The 13173-nt window shown below is 27.9% G+C and overlaps 1 protein-coding gene across 1 annotated transcript; it reads left to right on the plus strand.

Annotated features, from left to right (window-relative positions):
* The first annotated feature begins 1296 nt into the window (after nt 1–1296).
* Nucleotides 1297–12519, plus strand: LOC111640040 (forkhead box protein D3). Its single transcript, XM_023386043.1, has 2 exons — nt 1297–2040; nt 12343–12519. The coding sequence occupies exon 1, from the start codon at nt 1421–1423 to the stop codon at nt 2024–2026; it is 606 nt and encodes a 201-aa protein (XP_023241811.1). The 5' UTR covers nt 1297–1420; the 3' UTR covers nt 2027–2040; nt 12343–12519.
* The last annotated feature ends 654 nt before the right edge of the window (nt 12520–13173 follow it).

Consider the following 13173-nt stretch of genomic DNA (forward strand, 5'->3'; position numbering starts at 1 on the left):
AAAAATATTATATGGAATTCAACGAAAATGAAAATTTGCTTGATAATTCAACTACGCTTGTTGGAGAACAATAAAAACACTACACTCAACAAGCCACTAATAAAACTCAACTGCCTAACCTATAACCAAAGTCTCCTTTTAATTTGTTTTTTAAAAAAAGCGCTTGACAAACTTGCCCCGCTTTCCGAAGTTGCCCCGATCTCCCCTAATTATGTTCGTTTTAAAATTCTTAATTTTTTTGTAGGACTAATTAGATTTTTATACACGCCTAAGAAATTAACTCATTGGAATATTTTGTTTCATTTATTTACTTCTTGTAACCTGTATGGCTTAGATACAGGAAATGAATAATACCATTTTAAATTACTGTAGTTATGTTAATTATTATCTGACAAGTATGCGATTGCACCAATCGATAGAATAACTTTCTGAGTTTATCTCCCATCTGCATTCAAATTTCATGTCGTCTAATACCTCTGGGAAGCGCCGTAAACGAAACGACTCCTAAACAGACAAGATGTTTTGTGTTCTACAATTTGCGGAATCACTCGTAATCGTGTAACATGAGTAATCTGTAGGAGCTGTAGAATTGTGGCTGCTGTGGGGAAAAGTGACAACGAATATGCTGTAGCGATTGTAGGAAGAATTTGAGTATCGGTTGAATGCGTGCCGTGTGACACGACGTGTACACATTGAGAAATTGTAGTAAGCAAATGTAAAATTTGAGACAGTTTTCCAGTGTTTTAATGTACTGTACTGTAAATTACAACATTCTCGGATAATAATTAACATAATTTCAATAATTTAAACGAGTAGCATTCTTTTTGGAAGACCCTGTATAAACAAACTTGTTTAAACTTCTTTCGATTATTTAAATTGTATTTTACATATTATAAGTTTAAAATACTTCGTATAAAGCCGTATAATTGCATTATTTATTTTATATAAAAAGAGAAAAAAAGTAAAGTTTATTTATCAAAAATTTACTTTTATAAGGATTTTCACTTAGTTGTAACACAATTCTATCTTTAGTTCATAAACAAACTAGATTAAATTACATTAACAATAACACCATTGTCGTCAAGTTTGCTTAAGATTAATTATTATAAATTATTTTGTCATTTTAATCTCATTCGTAAATTAAATGTTCCAAAAGTTAATCTAATACACTTTAAACCAATCGGATTAAACTGGGCGTGTCTTAAATTCAATAACCACACCTATAAAAATGTTAAACAACAATTATTGGTCGAAAATAAATTTATCATTCAATAACCAATCGTACATGATCCGCTCTGAAGAAATTTGTAATTTAATGCTATTAATAAAATAAAAATGTAAGTTTTTAGTACTTGAATAGATTTTTATCGACATTATTCGAGAATAAACCGCAGACATTCTTAATTGTTCTCCGTTTAAGATGAATAATGAACATTCTCTCATCAGTACCACTCAAGTTTCGTCTTGTGTTAATTATCAGCAATTCCGAAACGAAAATTCAGTTAAAAATGATTGCAACTTAAAAAATGACGCGGAAACAAAGAAACAGTTGGCTAAACCTCCATATTCTTACATAGCTCTAATTACCATGGCTATACTGCAGTCTCCAGAAAGGAAATTAACACTGAGTGGCATTTGTAATTTTATAATGAATAGATTTCCATATTATCGTCAAAAATATCCTCTTTGGCAAAATAGCATACGTCATAACTTGTCGTTAAATGATTGTTTTGTTAAACTTCCACGTGAGCCTGGAAATCCGGGAAAAGGAAATTATTGGACATTAGATCCAGCTAGTGAAGATATGTTCGATAATGGAAGCTTTTTGCGGAGGAGGAAGAGGTACAAGAGGCAGTTATTCAATCCTTATTCGTATATACCTTGTTGCTCGTCAGTTTGCTCTTGTTTGGGTTCTTGCTCGTCGGTTAATTACTTCCTACCTCCTTTGCCCAAACCTGCAATCGAAACGATCGAGTCCAAAAAGATCAAATTTTCTATTCAAAGTATTATAGGAGAAGAAAGATAATTAACATTAATATGGTAATACTTTAATTATATTTAATAATAATAGTCTACTTAAAAATTACTTTACTTCGTAAGTAGTAGGCCTATATACATATTTATAGACGAAATAATTTAGGTTAATGGATAGAATATTTATAAAGTGCTTTTAGTGTTATAAATGTTTCAAAGTTAAAATTCCTATATTTAACAATTTAAAATAGTTGTTTATTATTTTAAAAAATTGATATCGAAAAATTAATTAATATTATTTAGTAAATACTTCGTAACACTAGGCCATATTTAGTTAAATTAGCGATATACTGATTAAAATATTTAACTAATTTTATTGTATTGTATAGTATTAATTAAAATAATTAATTAAACTTACATTTAATCTTAAAAGCTGATGCTTCATTGTATGCAATATAAAATATCATTCAGTTCTTAATTCATTAAATTATTTGCTAGCCAGAGGCAATTTTAATATTAGTTATAGAAAAGGAAAGATAATTTTTATCATCCACCCAACTATGCAGTAACATATTGAATTAAATTCTTTTAATTACACTACATAATTTTTTATTAATTATAACGAAATATGTATAACATTTATAAATTGATGTGTAATAAATATATATTTAGCTACTTATAATAAATGAAAGATACTTAAATAAATAGATTAATGTATTATCTGTGGTAAATCGAACTGAAATAGTTCAACGCTTTCATTATTAATGTTAAGTTTTAAAAACTTTCACTGCTTAAAAAACAATTTAATTAAATTAATATAAATCTAAATATTCGTATTTATTAAAGATTAAATTAAATTTTAAACTTATTTTAAAGCAGGACATCTTTAAACGTTATTAAATGTATATATGTATATATTAAATGTATAAGTTTAATAACGTTTAAAAGTGATTCGATTATATTATTTTTCTTCAATTTATGTTCCGATTTTTATTCTTAAATGCATCTGATAGATATAATTATCAACAAAATTAAGAAAAATTTAAAATTTTTCATAATAATAAACTAATTTATCGAATATTTCTATCCTTATACACAAATTAACCTACAAAAAATTAAAGATTTTACATACAGTAGACTCTTGATATGGAGACTACTCGATAAAATAAACAGTTTTGTTGATCCTTGCTATTTTTTATGTATGTAGGAAACTTTTAATATAGTGAATGATTTCTCAGTCGTTTCAAAGATCAGTATATCGAAAGTCGACTGTATTTAGACTCTCTCTAAATACTACAGGCTAATATGCCTAAGAAATCAAACAATTATTCTTTAATTTTAATAAATTAATTTGTTGATTTAAATTAATAATTTAACTTTTATTAAGATAAATTGATAACATAATTAGAACTGAAATAGGGATGGTTTTGAAATTAAGCACGCTTTTAAAATTACTAGTATAATTATTTTGCGTAGTTAAAAGGGAAGAAACATTGTATACCTATATTAGAATTAGATCTGTAATTATTTAGTTAACTGTAGAGGATAGGAAGAAATTCTAGAATTAAAACTAACATTAATTAGAATTTCACGAAGAAATTTATTTATTATAATTTATAATAGCAAAACTTTGAAATAATATTTTCTTTCGAAGATTTGAAATTTTATTCGCGAATGGAATTGTTGTTAATTTCATTTTTATAAACAAATTATTATTATTATTATTATTATTATTCCAATAAAACTTCGAACAAAATGGCTATGATATATTAAAATCTTTTTTACGACTTCTTTAACAACGTATAACATAAATCAGTTCGATAAATTTATCAAAACAGACATAAATTTTATCATTTATAATAAAATAATTTATCATATTTAATTTTTTGTAAGAATTTCGAATATTAAACAGAATATTATATGATATATACGATGAAAGCTAGATTACACGAAAAACAAAAATCTAGTAAGACACATTAAACAAATATCGAATTTCAACAAAGAATTAAACCTATAGTATAGTAAATATATATATACATACTATGCTGTACAGTAAATATAACAATATACTCTGTACAGTACATGGGCTCTTGATACAGTGACCACTCGATATAGTGAACAATTGCTTAATGATTCTTGCTATTTTTTTAATGTGTATAGTGAACTATTGACATAATAAATTACTTAGCTGTCCTTTAAGAGTTCATTATATAGAGAGCTCACTATACAGATTATAATTGTAGAGAAGCTGATTTTATTAGTAAATAGTGTCTTCTATATAAATTAAATGTACTGTACAGTACGCTTTACAGATAATAGCAGATACCTTAGCGTTACCGGGACGAAAAGCACTAAGGACAAACATTGAAATTAAAACTTTGATTATTTTATGCTAACTAAAACCAACAGTGTTACTTCGGTGTAGCTTCCAGAAGACCCTTTACTCTAAAATCATTAACTTGTAATAATATGATCAATCTACCCTGTGAAGCCTTCATTATTATGCAGTGCTTACTTATAGAATAATGCATTAAACTTAAATTTATCACAGTGTCAAGTGGATGAAATCAGGATAATGTCCAGGTTTCTTCATAGCTTATATTTTCCGCGAGGTCTTAGAGATTAACACTGAAAAATTTGGTCTAGATCGGTGAAAAGATTTAGAAATGTATAGGAAATACACAGACTGAATGTCTGACTGTCTGTCTGACATTTATAGTATATAAAGTAGGTATATAGAGCACGTTATCTGAGAAGGCGACTTTAATACAGCTGGATAAGCAAACCAATGAATATCCCGTTTTAAATGAAACAAGCTAACCTAACCTGTATTAAAACCATTTTACCATCTCATTTGAATGAGACTAAACATTTCCACGCTAATCTGAAGTCATCTCTTTAGTTTTACAAGAAAATTATACTTTATCTTAACCAATTGAACAGTCTTATAAAAATATATGAAAAATAAAAGTTTTATTTAATTTTTATTGTTTAAATATTTATTTCTATTCATAATATCATTAGCATTAATAAGTGAAAACAGTAAGCAATTATTTTTTAATTTTACAATTAAAAATTTATGATTAATTTATATAATAAAATATAATAGAATAATGTAAATAATAAAATATATAGACACGAATTTCAAGTAAAACAACGTTAACAAGAGTTTTATTTAATTTAAATTGATTTTAAAAACGGATAAAGATCACCAATGATGGATCATACCGTACCTAATACCTTATAAGCTTTATTTAATCTAATCTTAAGAGGTTAAAGCATAAATTGGATGAAATTTAGAAATATTTCTGTATAATTTTCTTTAATTTTTAAGTAGAAATAACTATATAAGTACTGTATAATATACAAAAATACTTTGGGTGTTTATTAATTTAGAAATTTGATGTGTAAACATTTTAATAAACAAATTTATTTACTTTTTACTATTATAATAAAAAAAATTGTGTAAAAATAATAATTTTTGTTTCATAACGTTAGGTTTTTGTGATTAAATTATGAATTCCTTGAAAAATTATGTAGAAATATTAGACAAAATGTTAATTATTTTTTGAGTTTTAATGCTAGAATTACAGTTATATAATTCGTAATTAATTTTTGAATATAAAATTGTTGTAATGTAATTATAGCATAAAAATTTAACGAATAATCAGTAATCTATCTAATATTTCTACGTACTTATTTAAGAATATTTTCATCATAAAGACCTACCGCCTGCCTACATGAAAAGGTTAGAGTAAGCTCATGAAAGTTTGTGACTAATTCAATGTATTTCTCTCCTATAATATGAAAGTAAGAAAATGCTTTTAGTATAAATCTTTAATTATATGAATTAATTCTTTGAAAAATTTCAATACTCACATCTCTGCTCAGAGGCGCATTAATCTGAAGGTCCCTTCTTAGTACTTCATCTCACTGCTTATTACTAATCTACAAGAAGCATTGTTCTGCATAAAATTATATTTTTGATTTGTTTTACTTATAAATCAGAGTTATAAATATCGTGCCACCTTACAGGGGTTTTCACATTTGTGGGGCCTCAAAATTCGATATTTGTAGGCCTATATGCGTAATGCTTCTAAAGAAATTTGCGGGGCCTCAACAGTGCTTAATTAAAATGACCCCTCTATGCTAGAAAGACATTAATAGAGAATATTACACGGAATATATTAGTTTTATATAGCTAAAATATTACAAATATTAATAATTTATATATTAAGTCTTTGTTTAACGTCGTTTCGTTGTAACGCTGTTGAGGAAAGATGATAGAAGTATATTTGTATTTTCTTTATAAACAATAAAACAGATTCTATGAGGTAACAATTAAAACTAATCCTTGTTTATATAATTTAGTCTATGATAAAATAGTTTCTTGATACGTTTTTTCGCTTAACCTCGCAGTATCGAAAACGTTAAATGAGAATTTGCTGTAGGCTATATAAAATTTGAAATTGAATTCAATTAATTACATTGAGACAATTTATGTTTATGTTGCATACCCAATAGTTTAGGATGCTGACAATTTTATGTTTTAAATGAGTAATGTAGCTTTATTTAACAGTATTTACAGATAATTTTGTATGTATATTTAAAAAATTATAATTTATTAATCGCTTTTTTTATGCCACTTAAAAATTGTAAATAAATCTTAATGAAAATTCATTGTTAATGGTAATTTTAACATTACTATTAAAAATATATAAGAATTTTTTGATTTTTTATACATTTAAAACAGAATTTACTGTTTTTTTAATATTTAAATCTATGAAAATTTTTAAATAATTGCATCGTAGTGACTTGTAATAGTGATTCAATTGAATCATTATTACAAATCGCACACACACACACACATATAGGCTATATAGCCTATATATATCGCCCCTGCCCATCCAATGTGGGCCTGCCGAACTCGCAGTGGTGGGCTTTAAAAAAGGGCACTCTTAGCACTCACATGGCTGAAAGAATTAAAATAAGGAAAAATATTTTTCGTTTTTTTAATCAACGAGTAATGTTTAACATATAGAATTACAATACTTAAAAATATCACACTTTTTTAATTCCAACTTAACCATTGTTATTTAAATCTATCATAAAACATTAAATATGTATTTAGAATGTGCTGATGTTCCTAATTCAAGGATCAATTAATATTAAAAAATGTTTTCATTATCTTCCCTATTATGTCCTATACAGGATTACATAATAAATACCCGTAAATACTTAAAAGTACTTAATATATTTCTTTAAAACTAATTTGAAGTAAGAGCTAGATCTATAATGTATAATATAAATAAAATGTTCTGTATTCTGTAATAATTGTGAATAATTTCTATAAATCAGATATAATTTTAGATGTAGAATATCATTTACATATGTATATTGTAGAAAATTTAAATATTTTTTTATTTTCATATATAATAGAGTTGTTCTTTGTTATCTTTCAAAGAGTAAGACGATACAAAGATATTCGAGTGCTTAGTCAGAAACGAAACCCAGTAAATGCGCTATCAGGTCAATATTATTCTAGGTTAATTTGTAAATGTCAAGTCGAATTATTTGACCCCCGAGGGGAAGAGAAAGAAAGTAGAGATACTGCGGTTCTTGGATTTATTTTGTATAGGAAAGGTTTCTTCGTGGGAAACCTTTCAAACGTCACGAAAGAGATGGCTTCTTGATCTTTTTTTTTTAATACATTTCTCCAATAGAATGATTTCGTGAATGATATAAACTTAAATCAACGGTTCCTTAATCTCTTTCCAAAACATTTAAGATAATGTTTATATGTTATATCTTCCAATAAGTTTAGTACTGTAATTATAATTTTAGATTTTAGTTAAAATGTTTTAAGACTTCAAAATAAAAAAATATTCTATCTGAAAGGAGTCCATTTGCACTTCGCTAAATTATAATTTGGAGTATAAAATTCGTACTAGCTAAGTATGCCCGGTGTTGCTCGACTTTTGAGTGATGAGATTGAGTTGAGAAAAAGCGATAAAAATGATACAGTATTAACAAAATTAGAATTGAGATGGAAAGTGTACATTTATCCATCTCAATATTTATAATAATAATAAAACTACAAAACACAAAAAAAAATTGCTCGGCTAAAGTTAACAGGGAATTGGACTGAGACATGTTTATCCCAAAGACTCAGCATTGTACAATACATTTGTCATTTTGCCATGCCTGAACTATTGCACCTTTTTCAAATCTCTCTTCAGACGTATCATCTACAGGATAAGAGCTTTAATTTGATACCTGAACCGTATTTTTTAGTCTAAGCCATTTATTCAAACTAAGTCGGACAAACTAAAATCTTTAAAAGAATAAAATTAACATATTTTCTCATTAATTTTGTTATAAGAAAAACGATTTGTCTACAACATTAGAAAACAAACTAACAAAAATATTCAAGTTGACATCATTACCTTACAAATACCTACATTATAATGTTTATTGTTGCATTAATATTCTCATAGTTATAAAAAATTAACGATAATATGCAAAATAATTAATATAATTCAATTTCAACTTATAAAAAATAAATAAGGCTTTGATTCTTAATTTTCAAAGTTTTAAATTTGATATTCTTTAAAACATTTCTCTACATAATAAACCGTACTCAATGTAAGATAAATATACGAATTTTTTTTCAAAATTAAGTATTATATTTTGTAAAAATATCATTACGATGTATAAACAAAATCTGTGTTATAAGTTTTTAGAAAGTTTTCTGTATTTGACTGCAGAAAAGGTAAATCTGTAGCAAGTGTACACAATACAAACAGCCTACTAATTGTTTCAATGTTCGATTTTGATAAAATTATTTTAATGTATGTTTTATATAGATTGGTTTACTCAAATACTAATAAATGCATCAACTTTATTTTAAATTAGGCTAAATTCATATAGGCTAACCTATTTTACAAATACCAAACAAACAGTTTGATACTTTATCGGGCTACATGGCTAAATAATTACTCGGAATTTGGCAGGAGGCAAGCCACCAAACGCTACCTCTTGTTAAATACAATAATTTAATTTAACAAAAGATTGTATTTAATAAGAGATGAGTCTTGGCAGCCTGCCTCCTGCCAAATTCCGAGTAATTATTTAGCCTTATATCCCATAGAGAATCTGGCTATTCGTTTGCTAATTGTAATTAAACCTTTCCGCTTTGAAGACACTAATAGGGTCTTTATAATCGTATCGAACATGGTTCGGATATGCCCACAATGAGGGAGTCCAGACGGTGAGCAGGAATAACCCTACATAAAGGCGAAAAATGCAATGTCTAAGATTTCGCAAACTCGATAGTATATTTTAGTAGTTAAATCATAAAATTAGTAATTATTGTAAATATAATTGATGCATCTGCAGAACGAGCACTTTCCAAGTTAAAATTCATCAAGAACTACCTCCTATCAACGACGTATTCAAAAGAGGCTTTCTTCGCTTTCGATTTTATCTATTGAAAATGATATTGCTGCAGTATTTCTTTCAGCAATAAGATAAAAGGCTTTCTTTTGTTATTGCTGTTTTATATTTATGAATATAGCACTGCTGAATTGCAAATAATGATGGAACTGAGAGCGCTAATTATTTAGGTCTATAACGAGATAACTTTAGAATCCAAGAAGCCTATAAAAAAGTCATTGTGAATAAGTATGTATATGTTTTACACTTAAAACTTAGTCATTTTTAAGTTTTTACTGAAACAAATTTATTTTAATGTATAAAAATCGAAAATTTTTCGATTTACAGACGATTATAGATTACACTTTCGTGTATTTTTTCTACATTGAAAAATTCATATTAAATTACTGTAATAGTTTACTTGTTAAATAAATGTAAAATGTCTTTATCGTTATCATTTTAATAATTGTGTCTCCATCAGAGGGATTTTAAACTTTTCTTTTTCATGTAAAAACAACGTGAGTCTTAAAATACAGGTGGGCTCTGCCATAGCCCTTCTCAGACCACATTATCCAATCATGAGATAAGAAAAGGAATGAGCAATTCTTTATTGTGATATCGTCACAATGCCGGGTTGCAACTTTTCAATGCTCTCCACCTCAAATTAGTAGTGGCTTGCCCCTTGTACTGTACATTGACTTTAACAATAAAGTCGTGTCGGTCATCTGTCTAACACCTTTCGGGGGAAAATTTTGAATTAGAATCACGCGAATTTCAGTCTAGACCGGAAGTTTATGTATAGTTAATCGGGGCCTTCTGCCTCTAATGTTTTCATATCTGGTTTCATCTTTCATCTGTCTGACTCCGTTCTCGAGATTAAGGAAAGACGGACGAGGACGATATATGACTCCCTCTATTTCCCTTCCCCTTTGACTTATAATCTGCAAAATGTAATGACATATCGAAGTAAAGATCAAATCCGGCGTTCGAAAATCTCCAGGAATTTTTCTTGGGTTGTCTGTCTTGGATACGTTTCCATGTTTCTCACTACCCAATCGCACACATTGTAATGAACTGGATATTAATAAAAGACCCTTTTAGTATCCACAAAGCCAAAAAATTGATCGGAATATAGTTTACATTATTAATTTTAACAGATTTATACCTAAAATACTATTATAAATAAGAATGTTTTAATTTAGAATTTGTTTTCTGTTACTTTGCTGCTGCATTAGAACAACAAAGCTCTCGATTTAACTGGTATTCACAATTAATAGGCCGACCTCTCCCAATACGTTCGTTTTATCGGGGATGGACTTTACATAAATTTAAGAAAAATATTTATTTAATAAATAAATTTTAATTATGTTAAATCATTACGAATTTAACTACGTAACTGAACTATAAATTTTATTTTAAGTAATTTAAAACTTTTAGAAAAATAAAATTTTAATTTATTTAAAGATTAAAATATAAATCACTCGTTAATTATTTTAAATTTATTACAATAATTAAGTTTTTATTATAATAAAAAAAAAAATACAAATTCTTACCAGTTTTATCTTGGTACTGATGCAATTTTGATGTTGCCCTTCTGCTTATTGAGTCGGGAACTTTTTTATTTGAACTTAAAACAAACAATATGATAAGAGTGAAAGGTAGCTTACATCTAGACTTCATAAATTATACAAATCTCTAAAACATGGCTTATATCTTGGACAAAGTCTCTTAACCTCTTCTAACCTACTTACCTAAAGTAAATGATAAATCATTAATTACGTCTTGTATAAATTTGTTGATTGAGTAATCAATGCGAATTTACAATATTTAAATATTAAGAAATATATTTTATAATACAAATTTTTTAATTCAGAAATTTAACAATCTTAACTAATATAAAACTATAAAATGAAAGTTACTTTATATCTTACATTATTCTAAGTGACTTGAATACATGTATATTGGATTTACTTCACGTTCGTAACAACTAACTATGGCCAGTTTCACTTTGAAAGTCCATCCTTCTCTTCAGTAATCGCCCACGTGTCGCGTTGCCGTACAGTACACAATTAATCCATTTGTGTATTGGTTTTAGAAGCTTAAAATTAAAATGCTAAATCGGCTATTGTAAAATAAAGAATAGGGTCGTCTACACAAAAAACTAATAATATCGCGAGTCTAGTAATACTGAATCATACCATATTTGTTAGCTCTAGTATATAATCGAGAAATGAGAAAAGCTAGATTCACATTGTCTTACGAACCGCTAAGAACGAACAAAACCAACACAACCCATCAGTAATCGAGCTAATAACACCACTTGGTCGTGGATTCGCGCCTCACCAACATGAAGTTTTCGAATTTACTTATCTAATACCTAGAGGCCAGTTTCCCATAGAAAGTCCTTTCGGGAGACACCTCCGTCGGCAGATGATCATACGTTGCGTAGCTTTATACAATTAATTCAATCCAAAACGGATACTAATCAAAGCGAAATGTTGTTTACTTCGTACTACATGACACAAACTGAGTTACGAATATCCCCAAGTATTCGTATACCTCTAAGTATTCCTTTCTCAAAGCAATGGGTTTGTAGTAATTGAGTAATGAATACTTTACCCAGCCTGTTGATGAGAATCGAACCCACAATCAACCATTGAAAACTGTTTGACTGGGTTCGCGCCTCCTCAACAGATTGGTCCGATTTGTTGATAAGCAACACCTGTTTAGTCTTCTACGTAATTCTTTCCACCATTATTAAGTGGACATTATAGTTTTGTGCTCTTCCCTGATGAGTAAATTGTTACGAATATTTTAGCAATGATTAATTAAAATTTCAAATGCTATAATCACGGGAAAATATCATAATTATATTGATACTTAAACTAATAAAATTAATTTAATGTTAATTAAAATTTTACTTTTCTTATTCAGGTAATGCAAATAACACTTTATATAGAAAAATCACGGTAGAAAATTAAAAAATGAGGACTTGGAGGCAGAATTCGAGTGTTTTGAAAATATAAAAGAAACAAATATGACTGATTGGAGAAATATAAATCCAGTTTCGATTTGTAGTTTCTTTTTCTTAGAAAAATAAAACTAAAGCAATTTCCTGTACATTTTAAGTGTTTAAATAAATTTTAAATATACTGTAGTTGCATTATATTTAAACATTAAAAAATAATCTAACTACATCAACATTATTAAAACACTTGCAGATAGGTCCGGCGTTGCTCGGGCAAAAAGTAACCATAGCGAAGATTAAGATTATTAGATAACAACCAATCTTATCCGTTTTCACAGAATGCAAGAATTAGGTCCACCCGTTTCCAGACTAATTAGAGAATTTTTAGATGGGCCTAAAAATATATTCGATATCCCGAAAAACTCAAAAAACCGTATCTGTGCCTGTAAATCTTGCACGTTGCTTTCTCTTAACACTTCCATTGTTACTTAACACTTTAATTGTTAAAGACTTGTTAAAGACCTGTCCCTTTCTCCCTCGGGGGGGGGGGAATTCGAAAAATCCGTTCTTAGTGTGCGTTCTCGTGACGTACCCTAACTGTGTACCAAATTTCAACTTTCAACTCCTAACCGTTTGGGCTCTGCGCTTATTATTATTATGTTGGGTTTAGTGGGTTATACTCGGTTGACACCGGTGGCTGTGTACTATGCCGAACCAGAGTCAAGGCATAGCAACCAAAACAAAACTAAAATTAAATAAGTGTGTCAGTGTCTGTATTCAGGAATTTCCTAACAGTA

The sequence above is a fragment of the Centruroides sculpturatus genome, unplaced genomic scaffold, assembly GCF_000671375.1.
Source record: "Centruroides sculpturatus isolate CEXI.00-Female unplaced genomic scaffold, Cexi_2.0 scaffold147, whole genome shotgun sequence".
Taxonomy (NCBI): domain Eukaryota; kingdom Metazoa; phylum Arthropoda; class Arachnida; order Scorpiones; family Buthidae; genus Centruroides; species Centruroides sculpturatus.